At 32.9% G+C, this 26,517-nt stretch overlaps 1 protein-coding gene across 3 annotated transcripts in view; it reads left to right on the top strand.

Annotated features, from left to right (window-relative positions):
• Cbp53E (Calbindin 53E) overlaps positions 1–26,517 on the top strand; it is a 99,359-nt gene that overhangs the window by 48,405 nt on the left and 24,437 nt on the right. For all 3 annotated transcript variants that reach the window (XM_065343940.1, XM_065343939.1, XM_065343941.1), the window contains exons 2-4: positions 1,687–1,863; positions 2,006–2,091; positions 22,568–22,657. In XM_065343940.1, coding sequence (XP_065200012.1) covers positions 1,687–1,863; positions 2,006–2,091; positions 22,568–22,657 — 353 coding nt within the window. The remainder of the gene's footprint in view (positions 1–1,686; positions 1,864–2,005; positions 2,092–22,567; positions 22,658–26,517) is intronic.

Below are 26,517 nucleotides of genomic sequence, written 5' to 3'. Positions count from 1 at the left end.
TACGAAAAAGTGTTCTCCAATCAATTATAATTAATTTTGTTTTCAATAACGTAGAATTAGGTACCTACCCATGTTAGTGTACAAACCAATTAATTAAATTCTCGAGAAAAAAAAACTGAAAAAAAACTTGTTTCTAGTTTAGCGAAAAAAAAAATGCAAAAAAATATCAATTTTAAATTCGATGCATTATATTTCTGCTGCCAAACCTCTTACGCAGAAGCCTAAATTAAAATGAGAATTAAACTAGGTATTATGAATTTTTATAATTCCTTTTAATGCGCATATTTCAACGTTTCGTATTTTACAAAATAAATTAAACTTGGAAATTATTTTCGTTAAAAAGTTTAAAACTTGAGAATTTTAACAATCATACTTGCGTATACCTAACCTACCTACTTTTGAAGAATGCTTTTATAAAATGTATCTATTAAATATTTTCAGAAACTCCTCGACTGTTGAGTCGCCTTCTAATACTTATTTTACAGTAAATCCAATTATAAAGTATGTAAATGTTTAACGGGAAAATCTCTAATTTTTGCATTGTTTTGAAATTAACATTATTCGATGAGTTATCGCAGTTTTTTTTTTGTTCAGAAATCTGATAAATTTATGGGTGTTTCGTAGTAGTACGTCTTCGACTTTTCTACCTAGGTACCTATTTGTACGTGAATTTAAAATATTTTCGTTTCTATTGACAACATAATTTATTGAGATTCATCAAATAAATTATAAAGTTTTCAACGAGAGGCTATTTTAGATATCTTTTTTACTTACCGAAATTATTTTTAAACGTTGGTACCTACGTAAAAAGAGCATAAGTTATACCCACATCGCAGCTTAACCATGGGAAATAATGTGGCAGTGTTTTCATGTTTCGGTACCATATATAAATACGTTAAGAAATTTATTATTGACAAGTATTTTTCTACTAAAAAAGTTTCAACATTTTTAGCTACTATAATTCGCCATTATATATATGTCAACAATGCTGTGAAAAGGAAATAAGCTTTGAACATGGATTTTTTTCACGCAAACTTCGTATAAAATTCTATATATGAACTTTACGGTAACCGAATTAATTTCAACGTGTAAAATATTATTGATATTACACGAAGGTGGGTAAATATTATTACGCTACGCATACCTATCATCAAAATCGGAATTTCATAAATATCTACCTACATACCTACCTATAGTCCAATATCTACCTTTGTATGAGCATTTCAACAATGAAATTTTTTCCAACCGCAAAATATTGTCAAATTGGAAAATACAACAAAGTGGATTAAAAACTAGCGAAACTATTGAAAATCGAAATTTCATTTTCGTCGAAATATAATTGAAATTTCGGAGATATCGTCGCGCTATGTTTATTGAAAAAATGTCTATATATACTCATTTCGAATTTCATTTTGAGCGGAAATATAAGTATAGAATTATTGTAAACTCGAAGTTTTGAAAAATCAATTTCGGTTACACACAATATAGTTTTAAAATACAGGCATACGTCGCCTTAGGTATATTTTCGCTATTGTATCCATCGTAATAAGCTTATAGTGTGACGTATTTCATCTTATAGCGAAAGTTTCTCACCTTGACGTGAGAAAAATTCGTATTTAAAGGTGCTTACAAAGGTACTCGATGGGTATAAAAAAAAAAAATGAACGCACGAATTTTTATTTACAGACACAATGTCAGGCGATGGATCTGAATCTACAGCAGCTGCTGCCGCGGCGGCTAAAAAATTAAATTTGGAAAAAGCTACGAATTTCATGAAGCAATACAGAGACCCAGAAAGTCGAGAACTTAAAAAACTATCCGCTAATCAATTCACAGAAGTTTGGAGCCACTACGATAAAGATGGTAATCATCTATTTTGTATATCTAACATTTTCAAGTAAAAGTAATTTCGTTGTCAATTAATTTACTTGCTAATTTTTTCTCAAGTTAATGCACTCAAACGAAGCAAAGCACAATAAATAATCACTTTAATTCATTTTTGCAGGAAACGGATACATAGAAGGCACAGAACTAGATGGATTTCTGCGTGAATTTGTGGCCAGCGCAAACAAAAATGATATAAGTCCAGAAGTAAGTAAATCTTAATTATTTTCCCACGTGCTACTACGAAATACGAACAATACATAAGACCAGTGAAAAATGGTGAAAAAAGTGTTACCACATCAATCTTATCTTCATTTGATTTGTATCCCTTAAATTGACTGTAATATACAGCATGTGTCCGTTCCAATCTACTTCCTTTCAAGTTGTAATGCAGCAAACTGAATTACACAGATGTAAGTAGGTTTCTCGACTGTGAGATTTGAAGGGGTGAGGTTAATCAATCATACGTAATTCTAAGAAATAGGTTTCGTTCGTTATTTAATTTTTAAAAGATTTGCGGCTTCTGATTTACGTTTCGTAAGACTGCCATCAGTTGATGAGAGACGAAAGAAGGTAAGCTAAGCTAACACCAATTCACAATTGTTAAGAAAAGGATGGAGTAAGCTAAGCAAAAATGCCGCGAAGAATTTAAATTTTCAAAAATTATCCACCAATCAGGGGTTGGCAAACTATTTTTGAAAATGAATCAGCTCTTCGGTTCATTCAACTCATTTTGAGAATAAAATATAAGTAGGCCAATCCAACTCTTTTAAAACACTTTTTAAAAAATCATCGAGCTTCGAATCGATGGCTCTCTTTATGTCGCACAGGGGGCTGTGAGCACCCTCAAAACGCCTGTAATTCAAAAACTTACAATGAACCCTAAAACAATGGTACAATGATATCCTCCCTTATGTTTTTGGGGTCGCAGAATACGAATTTGACAATATTTTTTTGTAGGGGTGAGGGAGTGAGGGGGTGAAAAATTCAAAATTTGACAATAATGATGTGTGATATGTCAAAATGTATGTTTTTGAGGGTGTAGATCACGAATCTGGCAATATTTTTTTCGTAGGGGTGAATGGTGGGGGATAAAGGGGGTAAAAACGGTGAAAATTCAAGATTTGACTATAATGATGTGTGATATGTCGAAAAGTCGAAATGTATGTTTTTGAGGTCGCAGAATACGAATTTGACATTATTTTTTTCGTAGGGGTGAATAGAGGGGGATGAAGGGGGTGAAAAATTCAAAATTCGACCATATTAATGTGTGATATGTCGAAATGTTTGTTTTTGAGGGTGTAGATCACGAATCTGACAATATTTTTTTCGTAGGGGTGAATGGTGGGGGGATGAAGGGGGTGAAAACGGTGAAAAATTCAAAATTTGACTATAATGATGTGTGATATGTCAAAATGTACGTTTTTGAGGGTGTAGGAAAGGTGAAGGGTGAGGTGATGAAGAATTTTATGTTGGGGAACCGTCAAAGTCCCAGTAATAAAAAATTTGTAACATTTTAACAAAATTCACTCTGATTTTTCACTACAATTGACTGTGGAGGTCGTTGGGTCACTTTCGTTCAAAAATGGCAATTGACATCTTGAAATACACTATCTCAAGTATTACCAGTCACTGGAATTTCCCGTGCATCTACGTGCAAAAATTTGTTCTATTCCAGTTTATGCAGTCGCGTAGGCAAAAAACGGAGTTTTAAGATGCATTTTATCTCTATAAGTAATCACTTTATAAAAACTAAAATCCAGTAAATTGATGAAAAGTACTTACTTTCAGTTGAATTATCCACTGTACTTGGTACATTTCGACATATCACACATCATTATAGTCAAATTTTGAATTTTTCACCGTTGTTACCCCCTTCATCCCCCACCATTCACCCATACAAAAAAAAATTGTCAGTTTCGTGATCTACACCTTCAAAAACATACATTTTGACATTATTCACACATCATTATTGACAAATTTTGAATTTTTCACCCCCTCACCCCTACAAAAAATATTGTCAAATTCGTATTCTGCGACCCCAAAAACATAAGGGAGGATATCATTGTACCATTGTTTTAGGGTTCATTGTAAGTTTTTGAATTACAGGCGTTTTGAGGGTGCTCACAGCCCACTACTTTTTTTGAACTTTGGCCAAATTTTAGAAAGATATGCGCCTGTTTACAAATATCGTTGCACTTCGTACTACTGAATCACCATAAAAAAATTTCGAATTTGAAAAAAATCCGGTATGTTTCAATAAAAACTGAAGAAATTAAAGAATTTGGAGGGAAATGAAAGCATTCTCTCAAAAAAGACCTATCCACTTCCAAAATTCAATGAATTTTGAACAATACAATAGAAAAATTTGAGTATACTGAATAATTTTGTGTTGTGAGTATAATTCAACAACTTCAATTTCGCGAATCGTGACTAGCAAACCTGCATGCAAGAAATGAAGATGAGCTTCTCATGTTAAGAGTAAAAAGGGGTTATATTGAGATAGGTAGGGTATCAATAATTTATCCACGATAACTTAAATTTCAAAAAGAAAATCAGAAAATGTTGATTTTCAAAAGGAAATGTTATTTTGATTCGATTCCGATTGCCTATCTGAACTGACAACAAATTACTTACAGTACGTATACCTACATTTATAACGTTTGAAATAAATGTACAAAGTGTCAAAACAATTACTGCCTTTCGATACCAAATAACTGCTCGCGCACACACAATAAAGCCAGTAAATCTACTGACGATACTTTTGCTGCGAGTATTTTTATTGTCGTCTGTATTTTTGGTATAGATAGAAGACGAAAAAAATCACGATCAGTAAACTCAGCAGGAGTATGACATTCAACGGAGGAAAAAAAATCAAAGAATAAATTTCGAATAAATAATAAGGGAGCTCTCGGAGCTTAATTTAATTTAAAATTTCGCAAAATAAGAAAAGCCTTTATAGTGAGATTAAAATGAAAAGAGAAATATCGGGGTGAAATTCATTCTTTAGGTTTTTTTCAATGATTTTCACCGTATTGTTCTGTGTAATTTTACGAGTTCATTACTTGACCTAAATGCTTGTAAACTTGTGCGGTATTGTGGTGGAAGACTTAGAATTCATTATTATTTCACGAATTCGTAACATATTTTAAGATCCCGCGAACGTAATGGGCTCGGTTTTTCGGTAATTTTTTCACGTAATAGAAGGCAATGAAAATTTATCGCGTGTAATTATCGTAAGAGTTTAATTTTTGCGATTTTCTCCTTCCTTTTTTTTTTTCGCAAACTACAAGAAATTTTATAGATGTCGAGATGAAGAAGAATTGTTCGTAATAGAAAATAGAGTTGAAATTTTTATCGTGATTGTTTCAAAGCCCAAATGCCATTTCCGAGAAACTAATCTTTGAAATTCGTGAGAAAAAAACTTTTGAACTGCAGAGCAAAAAAAAAAGAAGTTAAAATCTGCTCACCCTGCTGTGCAAAAATAACGGCTTTAGTGTTCCCCTTGAACGTTGCAAATCAATCGCCCTCTTCCTCCCTGCATCTCGAAAACGACGTCTAAAAAAATTCAATTCAACAAAAAAAATGTTTGCGTGAAACGAGCGAGGTTTATGCTCTAGTTTTTCCGTTTCCTCTTTTTTTCAATAGGTAGTCTCTTTTTTAAAGGCCTGGGCATACCGATGCGTTATTTCAAAAACGCTCGCGATCTCGACTCTCGAGCAGCGCGAGCGAGCGAGCGGGCGAGCGTAATAATGTAAAAATGAATGAACGTTTGCACACTGGATGGCGAGATCGCGAGTAGGGTATTACTTTGTTGAAATGGAATATCAGGTGTCTAGGGAAACACATTTTCCCCACTAGCGCAAAAAAAGTAATAAAATAAAGGAGTTCTTCGTTACAAATAATCTAATTTAGGTACTTATTCAAAAAAAAAAAAAAAAAACCTAAAACGCACACGAGACCGTATTATAAATTGATATAGCGAATCATTGTGGTAATTTGTTTTATTAGTCTAAGAGAACTTTGCGCCGCCGCCGAAATTTATTTGACGCTCTTAATTAAAATCATTGAATTATCAGAAAACGTTGTTTGGCGAATTGTGGAATTTTACAGTGTGGCTTGTAAATTATTTCAATTACGGTTAGTTATTTTAACTCGAACAATCGTAACTATCGAATTAAGCAGCTGTAACAGCAAAGCAAAGTTTTTAAGATAAGGAATGCTCCATTTAAGAAAACTTTTCAGTTGGTTATCGTTAATGTCATTTTATCAGATTAGATAAAAAATTCTTCTGCTTTTTTTCCCGTCAGTTTGTTGTGTAATTGTTGGAATAACTACAGGTTTTCAGGTTTTTTAATATGAAAAATACAGCCATTTCGACTACACGCCTATCTAAATATTTTTATAAACAGCGCTAAAGTACATTCTAAAAGTATAATAAGCTTCTTATTTCTCCAAATTAATGTTTCGTGCTGAAATTTGCCATTTTTCGGAAAAATTTCTTTTATTGTAAAAGTTGCGTTGTTTGTAAAATTGACGACTGTATAAGAATCGTCATTAAATTCTCGAGTGTCTTTTTGCAAGAGTTTATGAATCGGAAAGCCCTAGGAAAATTTTGAATGTTTAAAGTGCAAAGTTCGACTATTTGGCGAACTTTGCTGTTTTTTATTTTCGTTTGTTTGCAGCGATCATTTTTTAAGTGAAAATTTAACGTCACGTGTGTTATTTTTTGCCATCTGTTAGACGGACGGATTCTTTATGCCATATAGGTACGTGGTGTTCCATGTGTAAGTTTACATTCAGTACCTTGAACTGTGGGTGAAACAGTTTAAGTTGCTCGCGTGCAGCATAATTTGCCTAATTCTCCATCGACGGGGTCATGATTATTGAGCAATGAATATTTTTTTGTCACGTGGATGATTTAGTTTAAAAAGTTGATGTTTTTTTATAGTATCGGTTGGTATAGATAATGTTTGATGCGATTTCCAGTTTCTTGGTGAGGGGGCTGTATTTGAAAATAAAGGTTAATTTACATAAGACTACACACACACAAAAAATTGATTTTTTTGCTAGGGAAAAGTATAGCCAAATATATAGAATGGAGTAAAGTATTTTGGCCGTAAGTTCGGAATTAGCGTCAATTTATTTTTTGGCCATTTCTTTTTGAAAATTTGTCATTTTAAAAAAATAAGTCCTAATATTGGAATGGTTTTTTTTTCTAATAGGTACTTACATAAATTTCAATAAAATGAACTCAAAATTCATTTATTACATACAAAACTATTAAAAAATATAAATTATCAGATCATTGGTTTTTTTGCCATACCTACATTTTTCATTGTATATTATGTTTCCGTTTCTGAAAAATTGATTAAAGATAAGATTTCGGCCATTTTGGCTAAAACTTTCGCTACAGTAATGGAATTCGGCTAATTTTTTGTTACCAGGTGTTTTTTTCTATTCTCTGTAACTTACGATCGTCACTGATAGATGGCGCTACTTACCCACTGAAAACCTAAGCATTCCAATTCCATATTAGGAACACATTCCATATTTGGCCACTTTCCCTTATGGTAATTCATTGGAAAAATAAGTTATGTACTCATTGTACTCCCGTTATTAAATACATATTTGTACCGACTTTCATTTTCATAATCAGGTAGGGAGTTTTTTTCAATATCCAGAATGCTTACAATTTATTGGAATTCAAAATTTCTTCATTTTTGGATTATATCTTTTTGGTTTTTGTTTTTTCTGGTGCTCGCAATTTTCAAAAAAAAAGAAATTATTTTCTCGGTGAAAAGTTGTTTTTTGGTATATCTGGCCAAAAAGGACCAAAATATTGTTTCGATAACATTGATTAACCAGTAAAAATAAACAGATGGCACAACATTTGGTTTAATTTTGTTGGTGATTACAATTCTTGAAATACCTAGGAGAAGAATTTTTCAAGATAGGGTGATTTTTTTGAATATCCGGCCTAGAGGACCAAAATGTGCAAATTTGAATGCTGCATTACTGTGCATCAATTGGCAGGTTTTTGTTTGTGAGGGGTGTTTGCTGATACATATCCACATACCTACATTTCATTTTTTCATCCGTCACCTTGGAATTTTTCTTTCTGTTGGAGTGTTAGTGCATATTGTTTGATTCTTCATGAGAGAGAGCTTTCATCCATGGCACAACATTTGATTTAATTTCGCTGGCGATTACAATTCTTGAAATACCTAGAAAAATGATTTTTCAAGATGGGGTGATTTTTTTGAATATCCGGCCCAGAGGACCAAAATATTCAAATTTGAATGCTGCATTACTGTGCATCAATTGGCAGGTTTTTAGTCTGTGAGGGTGTTTGCTGATACATATCCACATAGGTACATTTTATTTTTTCATCCGTCACTTTGGAATTTTTCTTTCTGTTGGTAGTTGGTACATATTGTTTGATTCTTCATGAGAGAGAGCTTTCATCCGTGTCTGGGTCATTTCTTATAATTGTGAAATAATCCTGTAATTATAAACTCCCCAAAAAATTTCTTGTAGGTAATTGTTTTTTTTTGTTGGCTGGACCAGTATTTCTGTGTTCACCTTCATTATAAGAATAAGTGAACAACATAAGTATATGAACACTTGTTTCGTTTTCTCCAACTGCAGTTACTTCAGCTTCATTTTGCCGGGATAAATTTTTCTATGATTTTTTTAAATGCATCCGGCTCGAAGGACCAAAAATTGTCAAAAAATGTAAAAATCTGTTTAAGACTCTACAATGGCTCAAAATCATTAGCAATCGTTTTAGGTGGTCAAAAGTTCGGTGTACTTAGGTACCTATCTCGTACTTATATCAAATTCCAGCTTTCCATCTCAATTTGATCATTTTGGGTTTTTCATGGAGAATCAGCCAAATCTAAAGTATTCAAAATTAAACCGAAATTCATCATCTGAAATTATTATTTAAACGCGAGGATCTACTTTTTAACAAAGGTCTTGAAAATTTCATTCCAATTTTGATCAACTGAAAATTAATTTACCAAATAGGTACCTACTTCGCTTTAAACAGATCATTATATTTGCAAACGAAGTACGTATTGATTGCCCAACAAAAAATGCTACCTGCTTGAAAGTAAGGTTACTTTTTTTTCTGCATAATATCGTGAGTGTTTGTCTACCACTGAAGTGAAAATATTCGCGTGTAACATGATGTACCTCGAGCATCAATGTCACACTATCAATATTAAATATCTACCACGAAAGATCTACCCAGGATGTGGTACACTTGAAAAAGATGGGCTGGTTCAGTTGTAGGTCGGACTTCCTATTGTTCAAAAGTGAATTAATTCAAAGCATGGCAAAGAAAATAAGACCAAATGAACGATCGATATTATATAATTCACGTTGTGTATTTTGGCGGTTCTCGGTTGCGCGGCCTCCTCTAAATCAGCCACCACAACATCATATTTATGCTCGATGATTTATTTATTTTTATCAAAGTTGGAAATGAATAGCAATTATTCCCTAATACCACGTAAATGAAATATGTAATTTCAATTTTATTGCATATTGTGTATACGATAATTCAACGGGTAGATGCTAGGTACCTAATAGGTATGCCTTTCATAATTTCCCTCCTTCCCTACTCCCACCGCAAAAGGAAAAGCATCCTGTTAGCAGCACTACGACGACGACAACGATATGCTAAATAAACAACGTAAACGTTCGATTTTCCGCTTAATTTATTAAGATCAAAAATTGATGAGACTCGCATCTGGGTTATACACCCCTACCTTCTCTAAGCGAGGGGTTACCATCAACACGTTATTGAGCTCGCTGTTAAGTAGGTACGTTTTGAATATTTGACAAAACTCTAGACTCATTTAACCTGTCGATTATTAAATGAAGGCGACGTTCGCGTAGACGTACAGGAAGTAATAATTGAATCAAAGGCAACATTTTCGCGGTGTAAACCGAATTACGTTCCTTACTTTTACTCTCGTTGCTTCGTCAAAATGCGAATTTTAATTTTCCCAACATTCACGCATTTTGTACCTACATACACTTGCCTACCTGCAACATATATTTAACTTTTTTTTTTTCGTTTTTAAACTGAGTATTTGCATGAAAAAAATTGTAATAATAAACACTCATTAAATAAAAATACCGAGATGTTAACCAGGTTTCCCTTTTTTTTTTTAGTTTTTTTCCGGTTGAGTAAAAACAAAAACGGAATCATGATTTAAAAGTATTAACGTATTTTGTGGTTCATAAGGGCGCGTAGTTACAGCATTTGAAAATTTCCACTTCTCTTCACAATTCTTTGGGAAGTAAATTCAGCGTGAAATTTCTTTTCACAGTATGTTAATTTTCCACCGTGGTTGTTACTTTTATAGAGCGGGAAAATAACGTAAAAAAGCAGCGGCAAAAAGGAAAAAATTGGCACATCAATTTTTTCTTCGGGAATGTGTTCGGATGAACCCTCTGAACCACCAAAAAAAAAGCCGACTCTCCTATCCCTGGAGGAAAATTTTTTAGGGGGCTGAAACCGGTTCCGATTCACGTTTTTTGCGTTTTACTCCGTAAATATTAGGTTTTTGAGAAAAACTACCATGACGAAAAATGTTCCCCTTTAAATTCTCGACCATTTGATGCTACGCTCGATACCCATTGCTCAAGGGGGGTGTCCAAAAAAAGGGGTGGAAAGAGTAGGTGTTTCAAAAAAGGTCAGTCCAATAAATTAATCAAAATTACCACTTAAAATCATTCGTTTTGGCTCAAATTTTTTTTACAAAGTCTACTCACCCAACTACTAATCAAACTATCATTGGTTTGTCTTCAACCCTCCTCGGGGGTTCGTGAGGGTTGCTTGATTTTTCAAGTAACACATTACTGAATCATATATTTGAAAAACAAATCTGGACGTGCGATATATCGAATAGTATGTTTTCGAGGTCGCTGAATACGAATATGAACTCATTTTTTGCATACAACCCCTCAAAGCCCCTCTGTGCCCCAAAATGGGGGTCAAAATTTTGAAAAATCGTAAAAAGTCGAGTGATATATCGAATGGTACGTTTTCGAGGTCGCCGAGTGCGAATATGAACTTATTTTTTTGGTCCCACCCCCCAATGTCCTTCTGTGCCCCAAAATGAGGGTTAAAATTTTGAAAAATCGTGAAAAGTCGAGTGATATATCGAATTGCATGTTTTAGAAGTCGCTGAGCACAAATATGGCCTTATTTTTTGGGCCCAACCCCGCACAGCTCCCAACTGCCCCAAAAAAGGCCAAAATTTTGAAAAAATGTGAAAAGTCGAGTGACATATTGAATGGTATGTTTTCGAAATCGCTGAGTACGAATATGAACTTACTTTTTGCCTACAGCCCCTCAAAGCCCCTCTGTGCCTCAAAATGAGGGTCGAAATATTGATAACTCGTGAAAAGTCGACTGATACGTATATCGAATGGTATGTTTTTTTTAAAAAACACGAACTACGAACTACTAATTTTCGATGTTTTCTTCCATCAAAAAAAAAAATGATTTCATTTTGTTTTCGATTGGTAGCCAATACAGTAGACTCCCGATTATCCGACCTAATCGGGGGTGTAAAGTGGGTCGGATATCAAAAAGGTCGGATAATCCAAAATTTATGTTTTAAGCGTAAAAATGAAGTGCATACGCTTGAGACGACAAGCTTTCATTCAGAAAATCAAGTTTTGGCTCAAAACAGGAACAAAGAATCGAAAAAATAACTAATAAACAAAAATAACGTACTTTTGTACATAAAGAACAATGAAATACTGACTCAAATTATAATTTTTTGAGATAAGTTGGATCGATTTCAAGGAAAATAACACTGTTAGAATACAAAATGCTGAATCCTGCATTATTATTTACACTCCAAAATCAAAAATTAGATGTTTTTTGGATTATCCGACCTTGGTGGGTCGGATAATGCGAAAAGTAAGTCGGATAAATTCGTACCGGATAACCTGAAAGTCGTAATTGGGAGTCTACTGTAAAAAATGAAATCGAAAACTTTACAGGAAAACAATCGAAATGAAAACACTGACCTGAGATAGACAAGAAGATTGACATCTTACCTACTAAAGACATTGAGGATAATTTTGTGGCGTTAGTAGGACGTTTGAATAGTAAAATGAGTGAAATAATAAAAATGAGTCTGTAGTCGTATTCAACGATCTTGAGAACATACCTACTATTCGACGTATTACACGTTTTTTGGTGACTTTTCGAAATTTTATCCTATTTAGGGGGCATAAGGGGATTTTGAGGGATCGTAAGTGGAGCAGGAAAAAAGTGCATAGGGTTATTCCAGTTCAGTGTCTCGAAAACATACAAATCGATATATGACTCGACTATTCACGATTTTTCAAAATTTTGACCCTCATTTTGAGGCACAGAGGGGCTTTGAGGGGCTGTAGGCAAAAAATAAGTTCATATTCGTACTCAGCGATTTCGAAAACATACCATTCAATATGTCACTCGACTTTTCACATTTTTTCAAAAAATTGGCCTTTTTTGGGGCAGTTGGGAGCTGTGCGGGGTTAGGCCCAAAAAATAAGGCTATATTTGTGCTCAGCGACTTTTAAAACATGCAATTCGATATATCACTCAACTTTTCACAATTTTTCAAAATTTTAACCCTCATTTTGGGGCACAGAGGGACATTGGGGGGTGGGACCCAAAAAATAAGTTCATATTCGCGCTCGGCGACCTCGAAAACGTACCATTCGATATATCACTTGACTTTTTACGATTTTTCAAAATTTTGACCCCCATTTTGGGGCACAGAGGGGCTTTGAGGGGTTGTATGCAAAAAATGAGTTCATATTCGTATTCAGCGACCTCGAAAACATACTATTCGATATATCGCACGTCCAGATTTGTTTTTCAAATATATGATTTAGTAATGTGTTACTTGAAAAATCAAGCAACCCTCACGAACCCCCGAGGAGGGTAAAAGACAAACCAATGATAGTTTGATTAGTAGTTGGGTGAGTAGACTTTGTAAAAAAAATTTGAGCCAAAACGAATGATTTTAAGTGGTAATTTTGATTAATTTATTGGACTGACCTTTTTTGAAACACCTACTCTTTCCACCCCTTTTTTTGGACACCCCCCTTGAGCAATGGGTATCGAGCGTAGCATCAAATGGTCGAGAATTTAAAGGGGAACATTTTTCGTCATGGTAGTTTTTCTCAAAAACCTAATATTTACGGAGTAAAACGCAAAAAACGTGAATCGGAACCGGTTTCAGCCCCCTAAAAAATTTTCCTCCAGGGATAGGAGAGTCGGCTTTTTTTTGGTGGTTCAGAGGGTTCATCCGAACACATTCCCGAAGAAAAAATTGATGTGCCAATTTTTTCCTTTTTAAAACCGCTATTTACCCGCTCTATTATTTGTTTTTAAAATTACAGAAAAATGTACGCTTTGAAAAAAAAACAAGTGTTTGGTTTTCGAGTGAAAAAATAAAATAATAATTTGCGTATAGCTTCTTTTGCTTCACACGTTGGTTGTTTTAACGTTTTAGGCCCATCTTATTCACATATAGTGGGCTACCTATATAAATATGATAGTTGAGTTAGGGTTCTGCCTGTTTTTTTTTGGTCAAGGTAAAGGGTTTGCTTTATTATTATTATTATTATTTTTAAATAAATAAATCATTTAACCATATTTTGGCGATAAAAAGTAATATAGAGTGATTAAACGAATACCTACGTACTTCAGTTCAAATAAAAAAACCTCTAGACGCATTTGGCACTGGAACTACGATCGAAACCCATTTCTTCGTAGATTCAGAAATGGTCCTGGCACAGGCGCTATTGGCACAGGCATTTCAAATATTTCAAAACGCTGTGTATGTCGTCTTCAGAACCCTACCTACATATGTGAGACAGCAAGATTTGTATGTAACCTATTTCGGAGTGCTTACTTGATAAAATTTAAGAAATAGGTTATGTACAGATACTACGTATCGTTGTTGTAACTGTAAGTACATACTGGGGGGTGCTCTATACGAACGTAAATCGTAAATACATACGTACAACATGGCACTGTTTTTACCAAGATTTTTTCAGTTTTCCCTGAGAGACAAAAATAAATTTTGGAGAAAAATCAAGGAAGATTGGATAGCACCAAGGTATCTTGTTTTTTTCCTTCGATGTTATTATCCAAAATAAGTGTAGAATTTACCAGATCAAAGTTGGAAACTTCAAATCCGGGATATTTGTTGCCTTGCTATACTTAGGCCTAAATACAAATATATATTTAATTTTCATGATTACAAATAATTTTTGAACACTTTGAAGTACGAAAAAGGGCATAAGGCAATGTTGATGCCAAAAATTTCACAAAATATCAATAAGAGATCAAAGATCGGAGCTTTTGAAATTCTCAAAAATAAAAATTCTCAGCCTGGTTACTTGTGAAGCTTTTTTGGGGTAATGAAAGAAAATTCCTCTGGGTGATGATCATGGGAGAATTTTCAAGCAATCAGATTTCTTAAGGAAAATTGATAAAGTTTTTGGTTTTACAAAATATATTTAAATTGTAAACTTCCCAGAAAAACCAATCCAAAATCTACATCTATTTGTTCTTTTAATTTTAGAGCAGGAATTTTGGAAGGGAGTGTAGTATAGGTACAAATACATATTATTGTGCTCTGTACAAAATGATGTGACAAAATTTTCACCCATCTGATTCAGCCTTTATCCTCTTCTAATTCCTTTAGAGTTTGATTGAATTGAACATCTTTAAAAAATTGACAAAAAATTATTTTGAGAAAGAAAATTTTTGCAAAAATTATCTCAATAACAATTTTTTTTCGGAAATATTTTTTAAAAAGTTACACAATATAATATACTTTTTTGGAGAAAAAATTACTTCTTGAAAGTTTTTCAAAACACTTGGAAAAGCTTCTTTTCAGACTTTTTTTTTGCGTCATGATTTTTGAAATGATTATAGGGTCATAGAAAACCGCTGCCAATGATTTTTGGACGTGAAATATCGGGTGTTTCCAATTATTTGTTATTTCTCAGTAATTTTTGTGCCTGAGATTGTAGGTTAGTGACATGTTGCATTATTCTGTTCATTTTATTCGACTTTAGATACATTTGTACAATTTTAGACCTAAAAAATCGCTGGAAAAAGATCAATTGGAAAATTCTTTCAAAAATACTTTTTTTTATTTTTTTTAATTTTAATATTCAAAATTATAAAAAAAGCAAGTGTAGCTACAAGAGTGTACGTTGTAAACAGTTTGTTTTCAAACTTTTAATTTGCGGATTATTTAAAAACTAGTTCGTCAAGAAAATTTATTGTGATTAAACATAAATACAAAAAAAAAATCAAAATCAAGTATTTCAATATTTTTGCTTAGCAATCAAAGTTTCAACTCCTCCTCCTTCTCCTCTCCTCACCAAAAACATCCGGTATAATTTCTCTTGATAGGATTTTTAAATTGAAGTTTTCCATGAGTTAATTATCGATATGAATTGATTTTTAAAGCGAGGTAAAAAATAAATCGGTATCAAGTGTTGTGCGAAGAAACACAATCAATTATTTTATTTAAAAAAATATTTTATTTGTCACATAAATCACTTTAGATGAAATTACAAGGAAGATCAATTTTCGAAATTTATCAATGGATATTTCTATATAGGCATTTAAGCATAGACGACTTTGTGTCTCCTTTTCAGTAGATTAAATCTTTAAAATGAGCATCTACTTACTTATTCTAAATCAGCTGAGGTTTTTAAAAATGTCTTACTACTTATATTCACGAAAATTTATTTATTTGCAAAGCCAAAAGGCTGGATGCAGATTTATCGGCTAGAAAAAGTAACATTCGTAATTTATTAAGTCGATCTCAGTCAGTTGAAATTACGTTATTGTATCAATTTTACCGATCGCGAATTTAAACAACAACGTTTATAAACGGTATAAAATTATACGTATGTACGCTAAAATTTAAGAAATTCGTTGAAACTTGATGACTCTTTTTCACGAATGGAAGGAAAATGAAATGACTGCAGACGGGTGCCAAAAGTAGACGGGTTCAAATTTGACTTATACATACAACGAACACGCAAAGGAAAATCGACTAAAATGGGCGCTGCCGGAAAAGGAAAGGAAAAAGAGCCTGTTCTTCCTTTCACTGAAATATAACGACATTTCAAAGCAATACAGAAAAGCTTTTTATTTTTATTTGAACATTTTTAAAATGTTGCCTTTTAAAGCACCTTAAATCATCGGCGCCTTGGAAATCTCTCCTAGATACGGAATTTCGTTGTGTACATACATATACGATATATACCTACACGTGTTTATGTTATGTGTATATAGAGAAGTTTCTTTACACAACTCTATGTTAGCTAGATAGCTATTTTAATCCTATTATAACGAACACGTAAAATTGTGAAACGTCGTTATATTTTCACTCATTTTAAGCATTCGCAGGACTTTTTGAAGAAAATTTCACGCAGAAGATATGCTTGTTTTAGTGTTTACTCTGTTTTATACCTATCTTACACCTACCTACTCGTAGTACAACGACGCCGAGTGAAGTAAAAAGTCTCAAACAATGAAACAAGTATTCACGTGTATTTTGTTGTTTTGAACTGAACCAGCCACGTGATAGGCTAAAAAATAATCCCCCCTGCGTGGTAAAATTTTCAAATGTAATTACTACCTCTAATTTGTTTCGCAGTAGGCCCACTATATCGTATTATTTTTACATTTTGTTCTAACCTAAAAATATATTTTCGGCGAAAGGAACGTGCGGTTGAGAAATTAAATGGAATCAAGTTTAAAAGGTGGCGAGAAAATAAAAACACGAAGAGATTGCGAAATGTGGTTGAAATTTGCACCGAAATATTGGTCATTTTGTATCACATTTTTAAGGTCGTTTTTCATGATTTTGTTTCATTTTTTTGGTAGCTAGGCATGTACTTTGTAAAAAATAATACATTCGTTGATTTCATTTTACATATTTTATTTTGCCACATTTTCATCTTCTCCGAATTTTTTCCTGGATCGATGCGCGAAAGCAAACTGAATACGCAAATTTTACAACTTTTTGGCTTTTTATCCCACCAATTTGCATTATGAAAGTTGAAAGCGTTCCGTATACCTACCTGTCGGTTTGTAAAACGTACTTCAGAGCCAGACCAAGTGAGGCGAGGATTGCTTTGCCAAAATATTGACGAAATTAGTACCTACTGTTTCAGTTTAATGTGTTTTAGTTTTAAAAATTCTGAAAAAATAATAATAACTTTTCCACAGAAAAGTTGAAAAGAATTATTACCTACATATTTCATGAGCTGAGAAAATAGAATTTTCAAATTTTCCATCGGAAAATCGATAATTTTCTTTCATTTTTTAACTGTGCCAATTAATTCTTCATTATCATTACTAACTTATATTCATCCTATTTTACCTGACGGTGCAATACTTTGAATGCACTCGGTAAAAAGTTACGTTGCTCTGTACTAAATAATGATTCTATTCTTCTGTTTTTCTCCTTCTTTAATTAATTACGCAACATTTTATAAGATGTTGATTTCAGTCAGCAGCTTTTATACTATTCCAATTTTAATTTATTTTGGCCAACTACATTATTTGACACCAGTTTGAATTATTACGGGCGTAAATTAAATTTACTCTCGAGACATGCCTCACGTAGGTACGACTTGTGAAGGTCTTACGATTCAAGTAAAAATTACGTAGGTAGGTATATTTCCAGATTTATATCCTATATATTTAAACAAGAGGAAGAATTTTCGTCGAGTCAAAACTTTCACTTATATGCACATCATTTGTGCTAACAAAATATATTTCAATGCTTGATTAAAATTATCAGCGATATTTTTTCATATACTGATGAATGTGTAAATTGGTGATTGATTGAGTATAAACATTCGGAAAAGCGTGTTAAAATTGATGAAGAGGGTTTATACCATCTATTATACACTATTTATATGGTACTAGAGATGGATTATGTTTGTGGAAAAAGGTTTGATAGCGCGTTATCATTGCATGACCGTGAAAAACGCTTTTCATGCTGTTTTCTCTTCGAGGTTGCAGCGAATATGTTTTTCTTGTTTATCTGATGCGAAGTTCTGTGCAGATTAAAACCGATTTGACATTGAGGCATTTGTTCGCTCGTAACAATATTTTAGTGGGTATATAAGAGTAGGTATAGGTGATACCCACGTTGAAAAAATACAAAAAAAAGGGATGCGTCGCGTCGGAAGTAAACTTTGAAATCACTTTTATTAGAAATACCTAATATATCTTGAAAATTATCCAACATTACATTCTCGTACTTCTGGTGCAGTAAAGTTTAATTACAGAAGATCTAGTATCAAAGTAAATGAAGTCTGGGAACAGTATTTTTCCGCAAGGTTTTTATTAATTTCTTTTTTTATAAAGTGCTACAAGTTGAAGAGGAAAATCATTGCCCTCTATCTCTTACTGTGGACTTTTTCATCGATTTAATTTTTTTTTATAGTAAGAAAGTTAGGATTTTACTTTGAAGTGAAGTATTTTTAGCATAGGTACTATATTTATGTATTTTGATCTTAGGAGTCTGGGAGTTTCTTTTCTTTTCTTTTTTTTCAGTGGTTTTCAATTTGTGTTAGACTTCAACTACCTACTCTAAACAGCTCTAAGGAGATGAAATTTTCCACGTACATTTTGATGGTTTGAACTTTCAAGTCTCTTCCTACTCCTGTCTATAAATAGCTAATACAACAAACAGAATTTTTGTATATTTTTTTTAGCTTTAGAGGTAATTGTGCCCCTACAATTTCCAAGTCTGGCAAACCAATTTACACTTGAGGAGTTTGAGTTGCCCTATTACCCGGCGAATTATTCAGCGAATGTTCTGATCACTCTGTATAACGATCCATTCGAGATTAGATAGAGTTTTTGTCCAGCTCGGAATTCGCCCTGAGTTGGTTTTGAGTTGATTCTTTGATTATTTTCAAAAATGAGTTGGAAAAACTGTTGAATGCAGTCTTTTTTCAAGAAGTTGGTCAAACTCTCTTTCACTCCTTTTGACTCTTTTTTTCCATACTCATTTATGTAGGTTTGCATTTGATATGTCACAAAAATGAGTGAGTAGGTTGGTGTATCTTCTTGAGTAGTATTTACACGCTATACATCACTCGACATATTTTGATTATTATTTTTTTTTTTTGAATTTGATTATGTAGGTAGTAGGTACTCCTTTTTTCATGATGCTACAGTAGGAGTTGGAGAAGATGCTACGACATCAGTAAATATATTTTTTTAAATTGAGCAAAAGAGTTGAAAAGTAACTAGGTAGTTTTAATAAGAATCGAACTCCTTAAAAAGATTCATAGATTCAGAGTTCGAAATTTTTTTTCAAAAGTAAAAGAGTTTTAAAAGAGTGAATTGGATTACCTATTTTACTTTTCTTAAAATGAGTTGAATCGACCGAAAAGTTGATTCATTTGACAAAGAAGTGGCCTAATCTTAAATCCATTGATTGGTTATCTCAAATTTTTTCAAATTTTCTCTTTCCAAAAGTGCTTTGGAAAGAAAACATTTTTGGGTAGGTAAATTGAATGACTACATTGAAACTGATTCATTTTGATGTCACGTGGTAACTTTTCAACTTTTACACTTGGTTACATCATTAAAATTAATTTTCACTTTTTAATTAATTTTTTTTAGCTCGTATTGAGAAATCCAACCCACTGATATTGCTTCAATTTACTATGAACCAGAATTAAAAAATAATTTTAAAAGCTTTATTTTGACGTTAAATTCAAACTTTCTTGCAAAAGAAATTTTGAAATCGGAAAAACATCATTTTACTCCGCTCCATCACTTTGCATTACTTAAGGAAAAAAATTTTCCTCGAATTCATCTTTTTTTTGAAATGATGTTTTCCTTTCACGTTGTTTTTTTGTTGACTTTACAAGTCGATGCGTACAGTTCACGATGTGTATTTATCGTTAACGGTTTAAATTTCTGCGAATTATAATTAAGTTGTACGAGTTGTTTTAAGAAACGAATTGAAAAGCGGCGAAAAAGAGAAGTATTGATAAAGTTTTCGAAAGGTACAACCAAGAACCAACATCGTATGACCTTCAAGGTCTTAGGTTACCTACCTACGTGATAACGCTATACGAACCAATTACCTATTTTTAATTCTAGACATTCGCGCCGAATCGCAGGAAATCCCGAAATATTGTATTATTACTTAACACGCTCTAAAATGGAGTTGAAAAACGATTTTTTAATTCCATCTTAAGTGGCGCAACAACCGATTTCCTCTTTTTTTTTTTTTAAGAAGACGCGGGTATAACAATTTAAGAAAAGGAGAGAAAAAAGGTTAAATATCCTTAATAAAGGTTGACATGTATACGAAAAATTTCACCAAGTTTAGCGTAACCGGGGAAAAGAGATACGGCGAATGCTTGTACCCTCCTATTATTGCGCCAGCGCCACTGTTATCTCTTGAGAAATGCAATTTATCAGCGTGGTAATGAAGGATATTTCAACAACGCGCTTTCAAAAAGTTACCGTGTAATGTATTCGAAAAGAAAATGCAAAAAAGGTTTTTTTTTTCGTGCTGGGGTCGTATTAACAAAGCAAAATAATGTTTCGTTTTTTCTGCGTTTAGAAGTACACTATTATTATATATTATATTGCGCACATTCTACAGGGTTATTTGAATTACCTCTCTACATCTTTGCTCTTTTGCATGAAACGTGTAGTAGCACGAATAATACATTAGACATTATATATTAATTAATGTAATGAAAATATGAGTATGGTTTTGTTTCGGCTGCGCAAACACTGAAAATTTTATCAAGTGATTCGATTTCTTTGTAGGTTCTGAGTGGGTAGGTTTTTTAAAGGGTGCATTTTTTTTTTGTTTTTTTGTTATTCGCAGCTTTACCTATTGCATTTAGAAGAGAAATTACGAGCATTTTCACGTTGAATTCTTTTATTCGTGTTACTATGTAGATATTCGTTTCTCTACATCGTTTATTTCTGTTTTTATCCAAATTCATTCGCAATACATAATTACCTACCTTAGAATATGTTTTATAATGCTCTTGCACAATCATAAATATGTACAAAATTTGAGAAATTATCGAATATTGAACTGCAAACATTCCAATCCTTGATAAAGATCTTAATAAGTTTGCTAAAATTCTCACAACAGCAACGATCGCAAAATTATCTAACTGCGTTTGAAAATCATGCAATTTTTTCTTTACCGGATACTCCTATCATAAATGAAATAAAAATACACCCTATCGTATCCATTCCAATTTCTACATAAAAGATGGAAATTAATTTTCTTGAATTTTTGGCACTCACAGAACATTAATGCGTAGCTTTCCGCCATATTCGCAAAGGTTTCCGCAACGTCAGCTTAAATATACTATAAAACTTACGCATGCATTTAAAAAAAATATACGTGCTCATATGTTGGCAACCCTGACTTTAAAAATTTCCATAAAAGCTTTATCCTCATCGTTGTTGCGGAAAATGCTCAATTTTAGTTAATTTTTCAAGTTGTTGTTGTACATATTATCACCATTGATTGATGAAGAATGACAACGAAGATGTACACTGTTCAGGGTACAACGCTTCAGAAATTTATAAGCTATATGTAACGTCTGTCTTGAGAAAATGGCTGATGGGTAAATTCCTTACACAAACATTTTTACTGGCTACCTAGTAATAACTAACTAAAAGCCCAAACTTACACATATATTTCTCTTATCTAATACATCGAAGGCCCTGTGACACTTGGAAACTTTCAAAACTTTGTAACCCGTTAAATGTGGTCGATATAGATGAAATTTGAACTCGCTATAATCTTGTGAAATTATATTAATGATAAAGTCGAAATTAGGAAAGTTGCAAAAAGAAATTTCATCTTTTTCAACTACGAAACTATTTCTTCTTCGGTTTAAAAAAATGCGGTAGAGGCCTTTGCAATTTGTTGATTCGTTAGGTATATTTCGCACAAAAAGTTGTATTGCCTGAGTTTTGCCTTTTAGGTGAAAGTTGATATAGCATGTTAGTCGACGTGTTAATAAATTTGCATACTCAGTTTGCCGTAAATTTGTAACGAATAATTTTCCAAAATGTTAATATATTTGCATAACCAGTTTGCCGTATTTGTGCAATCATTCATCTTTCTGTATAATTATTTTAAAATCATTTTGGTACCTAACTGGTGGATACGATTTTTTGTGATAAGAATTTATGAAAGAGTGTCAATATTTGATGCTTCCAAGTCTCAGTCACAACCCAATTACTTAATTATTCATCAAGTTTTCTCTTGTATCATCACACTCGACATCCCATGATACATATACCGCAAAGAGTTCATTGTCCCTCAATAAACGCACTGTAAAAAGATATTGACCTCAAGTCTAAAATTTCATAAAAATTTGTAAGCTAAGATATAACCTCTTTCCTTCCACACCCTATAAAATGTGCGCAGGTAATGTGGTGTACAATAAAAATGAAGAAATATATATTGAATCATTGTATTATTATAGTTTATAGCTATGGACATTATATGTAGGTAATGTACTGTGTAGCCTACGTATAGGTAGGAAACAATGCAATATTATCTGCTTCGTAATTTAATGGATTGTTGATTTTGTTTTATAGGCAGTATCGGACGCGATGCTCGCTGAATTGAAGCAATGTTTTATGGAAGCTTACGACGATAATCAAGATGGAAAAATTGATATACGAGAGGTATTATTTCATACTTACTACGTACCTATATTCTAAGTTTAATTTTCTAAACCGCCGTTTAATCATTTTATTTATATGTACATAAAACGAATGAAATTGACGCCTTTTTATCATGAGAACTAAAATGAGGTGAATTTTTTTCTCAATATCAAAATTCTTTGAATTTTTTAAATCATAAAACACACCAGCCTCGTAAACCAAATCTAAAAAACCCCTGTTCTACGGGTGTAATAATCTTGTATGTAATTTTAAACACCCTAAAAAAAAATAAAGCCCCTGAAATATTTTTTTTATTTCGGTTGTCTTTTCGAGTAAATTTTTTTTACATTTTTGATTTTTTTTATGATATTCTGATAATGGTCTCAGTATATTTTTGTTTAATAAAATCAGATGAATATTTATTTTTTTTAAACTGGGATAAAGATAGATTGAATTGTGGTACCTAAGTTTAATTCCCAGGGAGGAAATTTATTTGAAAGTGAGGTCTAATAAGTTTACATGGTATTTTCTTAAAGAATTTTGGAGAATATAATAGGAGTGATTATTAGAATGGTTTGAAATATTTTGAAGACTTGAAGTTGTTTTTTGACTAAAGTTCTAACTGGATTTGTTATTGTTGATAAAATAAATTTATTATAGTGGAATCGCGATAATTCGAACTTTGTTAACTCAAAAACTCCAGTAATTCAAAGGTCTGTTTCGTCAACTCCTCTTAAGACTAATGTAAAATTCATTTTGTCATCTCAAAAACTCCGATAACTCAAAGTCAACTTCTTTCCCTTCTGTTTTGAGTTATCGTGATTCCATTGTAATACATACTACAGTAGTCCCCGCTTAATGTAGTCGCGGTTAATAGAATAATTCGGATAATGGAATCGAAATGGGTTGGGACGGAACGCTTGCACCTTCTCACATGTAAATTTTATCGCTTATTGTAGTGAAAAAAAGCATTGAGTTCGGATAATAGAATTGATTAACCTTCAAAAGTTGGAGAAAATCATGGAAATTTGACAACATTTAACAAAAAGTGGATGAAAAAGACATGCTTTAAACATGTTAAAATCGCATAAAAACACAAAATGAAGAGTATTTTGTAATGAGTGAAAATTGGCAGGCACTAAAGATGATGAAATTTTTGTAAAATTTCATAAAACCAAACATATTAAAAGACTAAATGTACCCAACTGAACAACCAAAAAAGCACTGAAATCGACTCCTAAAAACATCAAAAAGTCATGAAATTTCAACAGAATTTGGAATTTTGTGTGGTTTTATCCTTCAGCTTTCCATGGTTTATAGAATGAAACATAAGTACCGGGTCCCAACTCGATTCTAATAAATAAGTACGAGTTGAAATTGAAAATTTGTTTGTGAAAATGTTGAAAATTGAAAATTATTCTGAAGGAAGTCCAAGCTTATTTATGACCAGGGAAAAGCCCAAATACGAGTAGGATTTTCGTAGTACAAAATGCTATACTTAAGCGAAGATACAGGATACATATTTCAAAATTTTTTCTGTGTTTTTTTATTGGACCGCTTATTAGAATATCCCGGTTAATAGAATTAAAAATACCTCGGCCCAAACCGATTCTATTAAGCGGGGACTACTGTATGTATAGAAATTCCTGAAGTTTGGAGGGGGTTCACTCCATTGACTTGTTAGATATGGACTGCTAGTGATGCATAAGCCAATGGTCTCAAACATAGCTCATTGGTTGGTCGAGGTTTGGCTTCTGCGCATGCCCAAATTTGAAAAATGTTCACAGGATTGACGTCATAACAGAGCTGGCGCATGCGCAGATTGCAACCATCGACTTCCTATGTTCAAGACAATGGCTTTATGTTAAGTTTATGGGCCTCTAGCTGTCCATATCTAAAAAGTCAATGGTTCACTCACTTCAAAGTAGATGTTGTCTACAGGAGAGGATGGCAATGCTCCAATACATACATAGGCATAAGGCAGTGTTTTGTGTGTATTAGGTACTTACTTTAAGGATTGATAGATTTTTATCTGATGCACTGATAAAGCTGGACAGCCATATTCTGTTTTGCTTCTAATTAGAGATCTATATAGCTGAAGTAAAAGGATAAAAGGAATCTTAAATGGTTATATTTTGGATTACTATTTGGTTCTGTTTCGTCATTGTGGTTCCATATCCTTTACAGGACATTGGAAATTGCATTAAGTGATACCCTTACAGGGTGAGGCAAATGCCTATGCCACAGCAATTATTCTAGAAAATCGACATTTTTTGAGCTCACGCGTAGTAGTTTCCCATTGCTTTCTACACTATCTAGTATCTATAGAGTAGCTGATACATTGCTAGCCGGGTTTTTACAACCCTGAGTTTAGTAATCAGCTACCTATAGGTGCTCAAACCAGTTACAGCTTTTAGATACTGTACTGGTGCTCGGAGCTTAATGTGTTGTGTCTCTAGCGGGATTTGAACCCACTACCTCTTGTTCAGAAAGCAGTGGCTCATCTCACTACACCACCGAGCCATAGGTTCTGTTAAATGGATAAAAAGTAAGGTGTCTATTTGAGCTTACAATCAAAAATCAACCCTAGGAATTTTGTATTTGATGTGAAATTTTAATTCATGTTTTTTACCTTCGAGGGTTAGGGTAAGATGTTTGATTTTGTCCTTTCTAGAAAAAAAAGAATGAAATGGGGTTTAAACTGTGAGAATGAGGGGCTATTTGAATCTGTCCATTCTTGAATTTTGTTAAGAGTTTCTTGGATAGAGAGGTGTGTTATTTGTAAGTCTTTGAAGCATAGGAAGATGTTTATATCATCTGCAAATAATCTCAGTAACATTGGGTGAGGGATAATGCTACGAATACTATCAATAAGGAGAATAAAATGCTCAATACTGAGCCTTGAGGAACACCATTTTGGATTTCATATACTCGTGATATGGTATTGTTTATTCTGACTTGAAATTTGAAAACATTTTTAAATACTGCTAAAAATTATAACAAAAAATTTTAAAAAAATGGCTTTAAAAATGTATGTATCAGTCAAAAAAGTTCATCAAATATATTAAGGAATGAACTAACATTTGATAAAATGCAAAAATTTAATATTAATTTCCTTGTTTAAACTTTGGAAATTCAAATGTGATTTTTTAAGCTCATTGTGGAAAGTAGAAATCTTCTCTTCTAATTTAAAATTTCCATCTTAAAATTTCTACTGTAGGACTCAAATCAAAGGCAGATCATGAGGTGCTTCATAGAAGAAATCAATTAACCTAAAACCAATTCGTCTGAATTTTTTGTTATATTTTCTCTTCTTTTCGTGTTTTTTTTTCTTTCAACGTCATTGATCGTTTCTACGAAACACCGACAATTTTTTTCACTTCATTCTTTAAAGAGGACCCATTTTTTCAACAGAGATAAAACAAAACTTATCGTTGCAGTCTTTCTCTATAATCTTTTCGTTGGATATGTTTCTCGAAAGAGAAAAGAGACCTTTATAATCTTTTTAGGTGTAAATCTGGGTTATGGACGTTTGAGAAATATACAGTACAACTATAGGCGTATTATCCCATGCACAGTTATATGCGTAGATATCTCTATACCTATATCAAGTGTCTAATTGAGCTTAACAGTTTTAGTATACTCGGGCATTAGAACTCAAGCCATCAGTGAAATACATTTAACAACGTATAGACCCGTGTAAGCTAAGATGGTTAACATTTTATCTTACGATAACAAGGTAAACTTTCGAGCCCACCCAGTTACCTAGACCTAGCGACCTACCTCCTTCGATATACTTATACATAGTCAACAGTGTTACAGACTTGCCGATATAAACGCCGCGTATCGCTGATGTTGCAGGTTTTAAGTAGCTAGCTCCT

The sequence above is a fragment of the Planococcus citri genome, chromosome 1 (assembly GCF_950023065.1).
Source record: "Planococcus citri chromosome 1, ihPlaCitr1.1, whole genome shotgun sequence".
Classification (NCBI taxonomy): Eukaryota; Metazoa; Arthropoda; class Insecta; order Hemiptera; family Pseudococcidae; genus Planococcus; species Planococcus citri.
The sequence above is the reverse complement of the archived record's forward strand: the minus strand, read 5'-3'. Positions and strand labels throughout refer to the sequence as shown.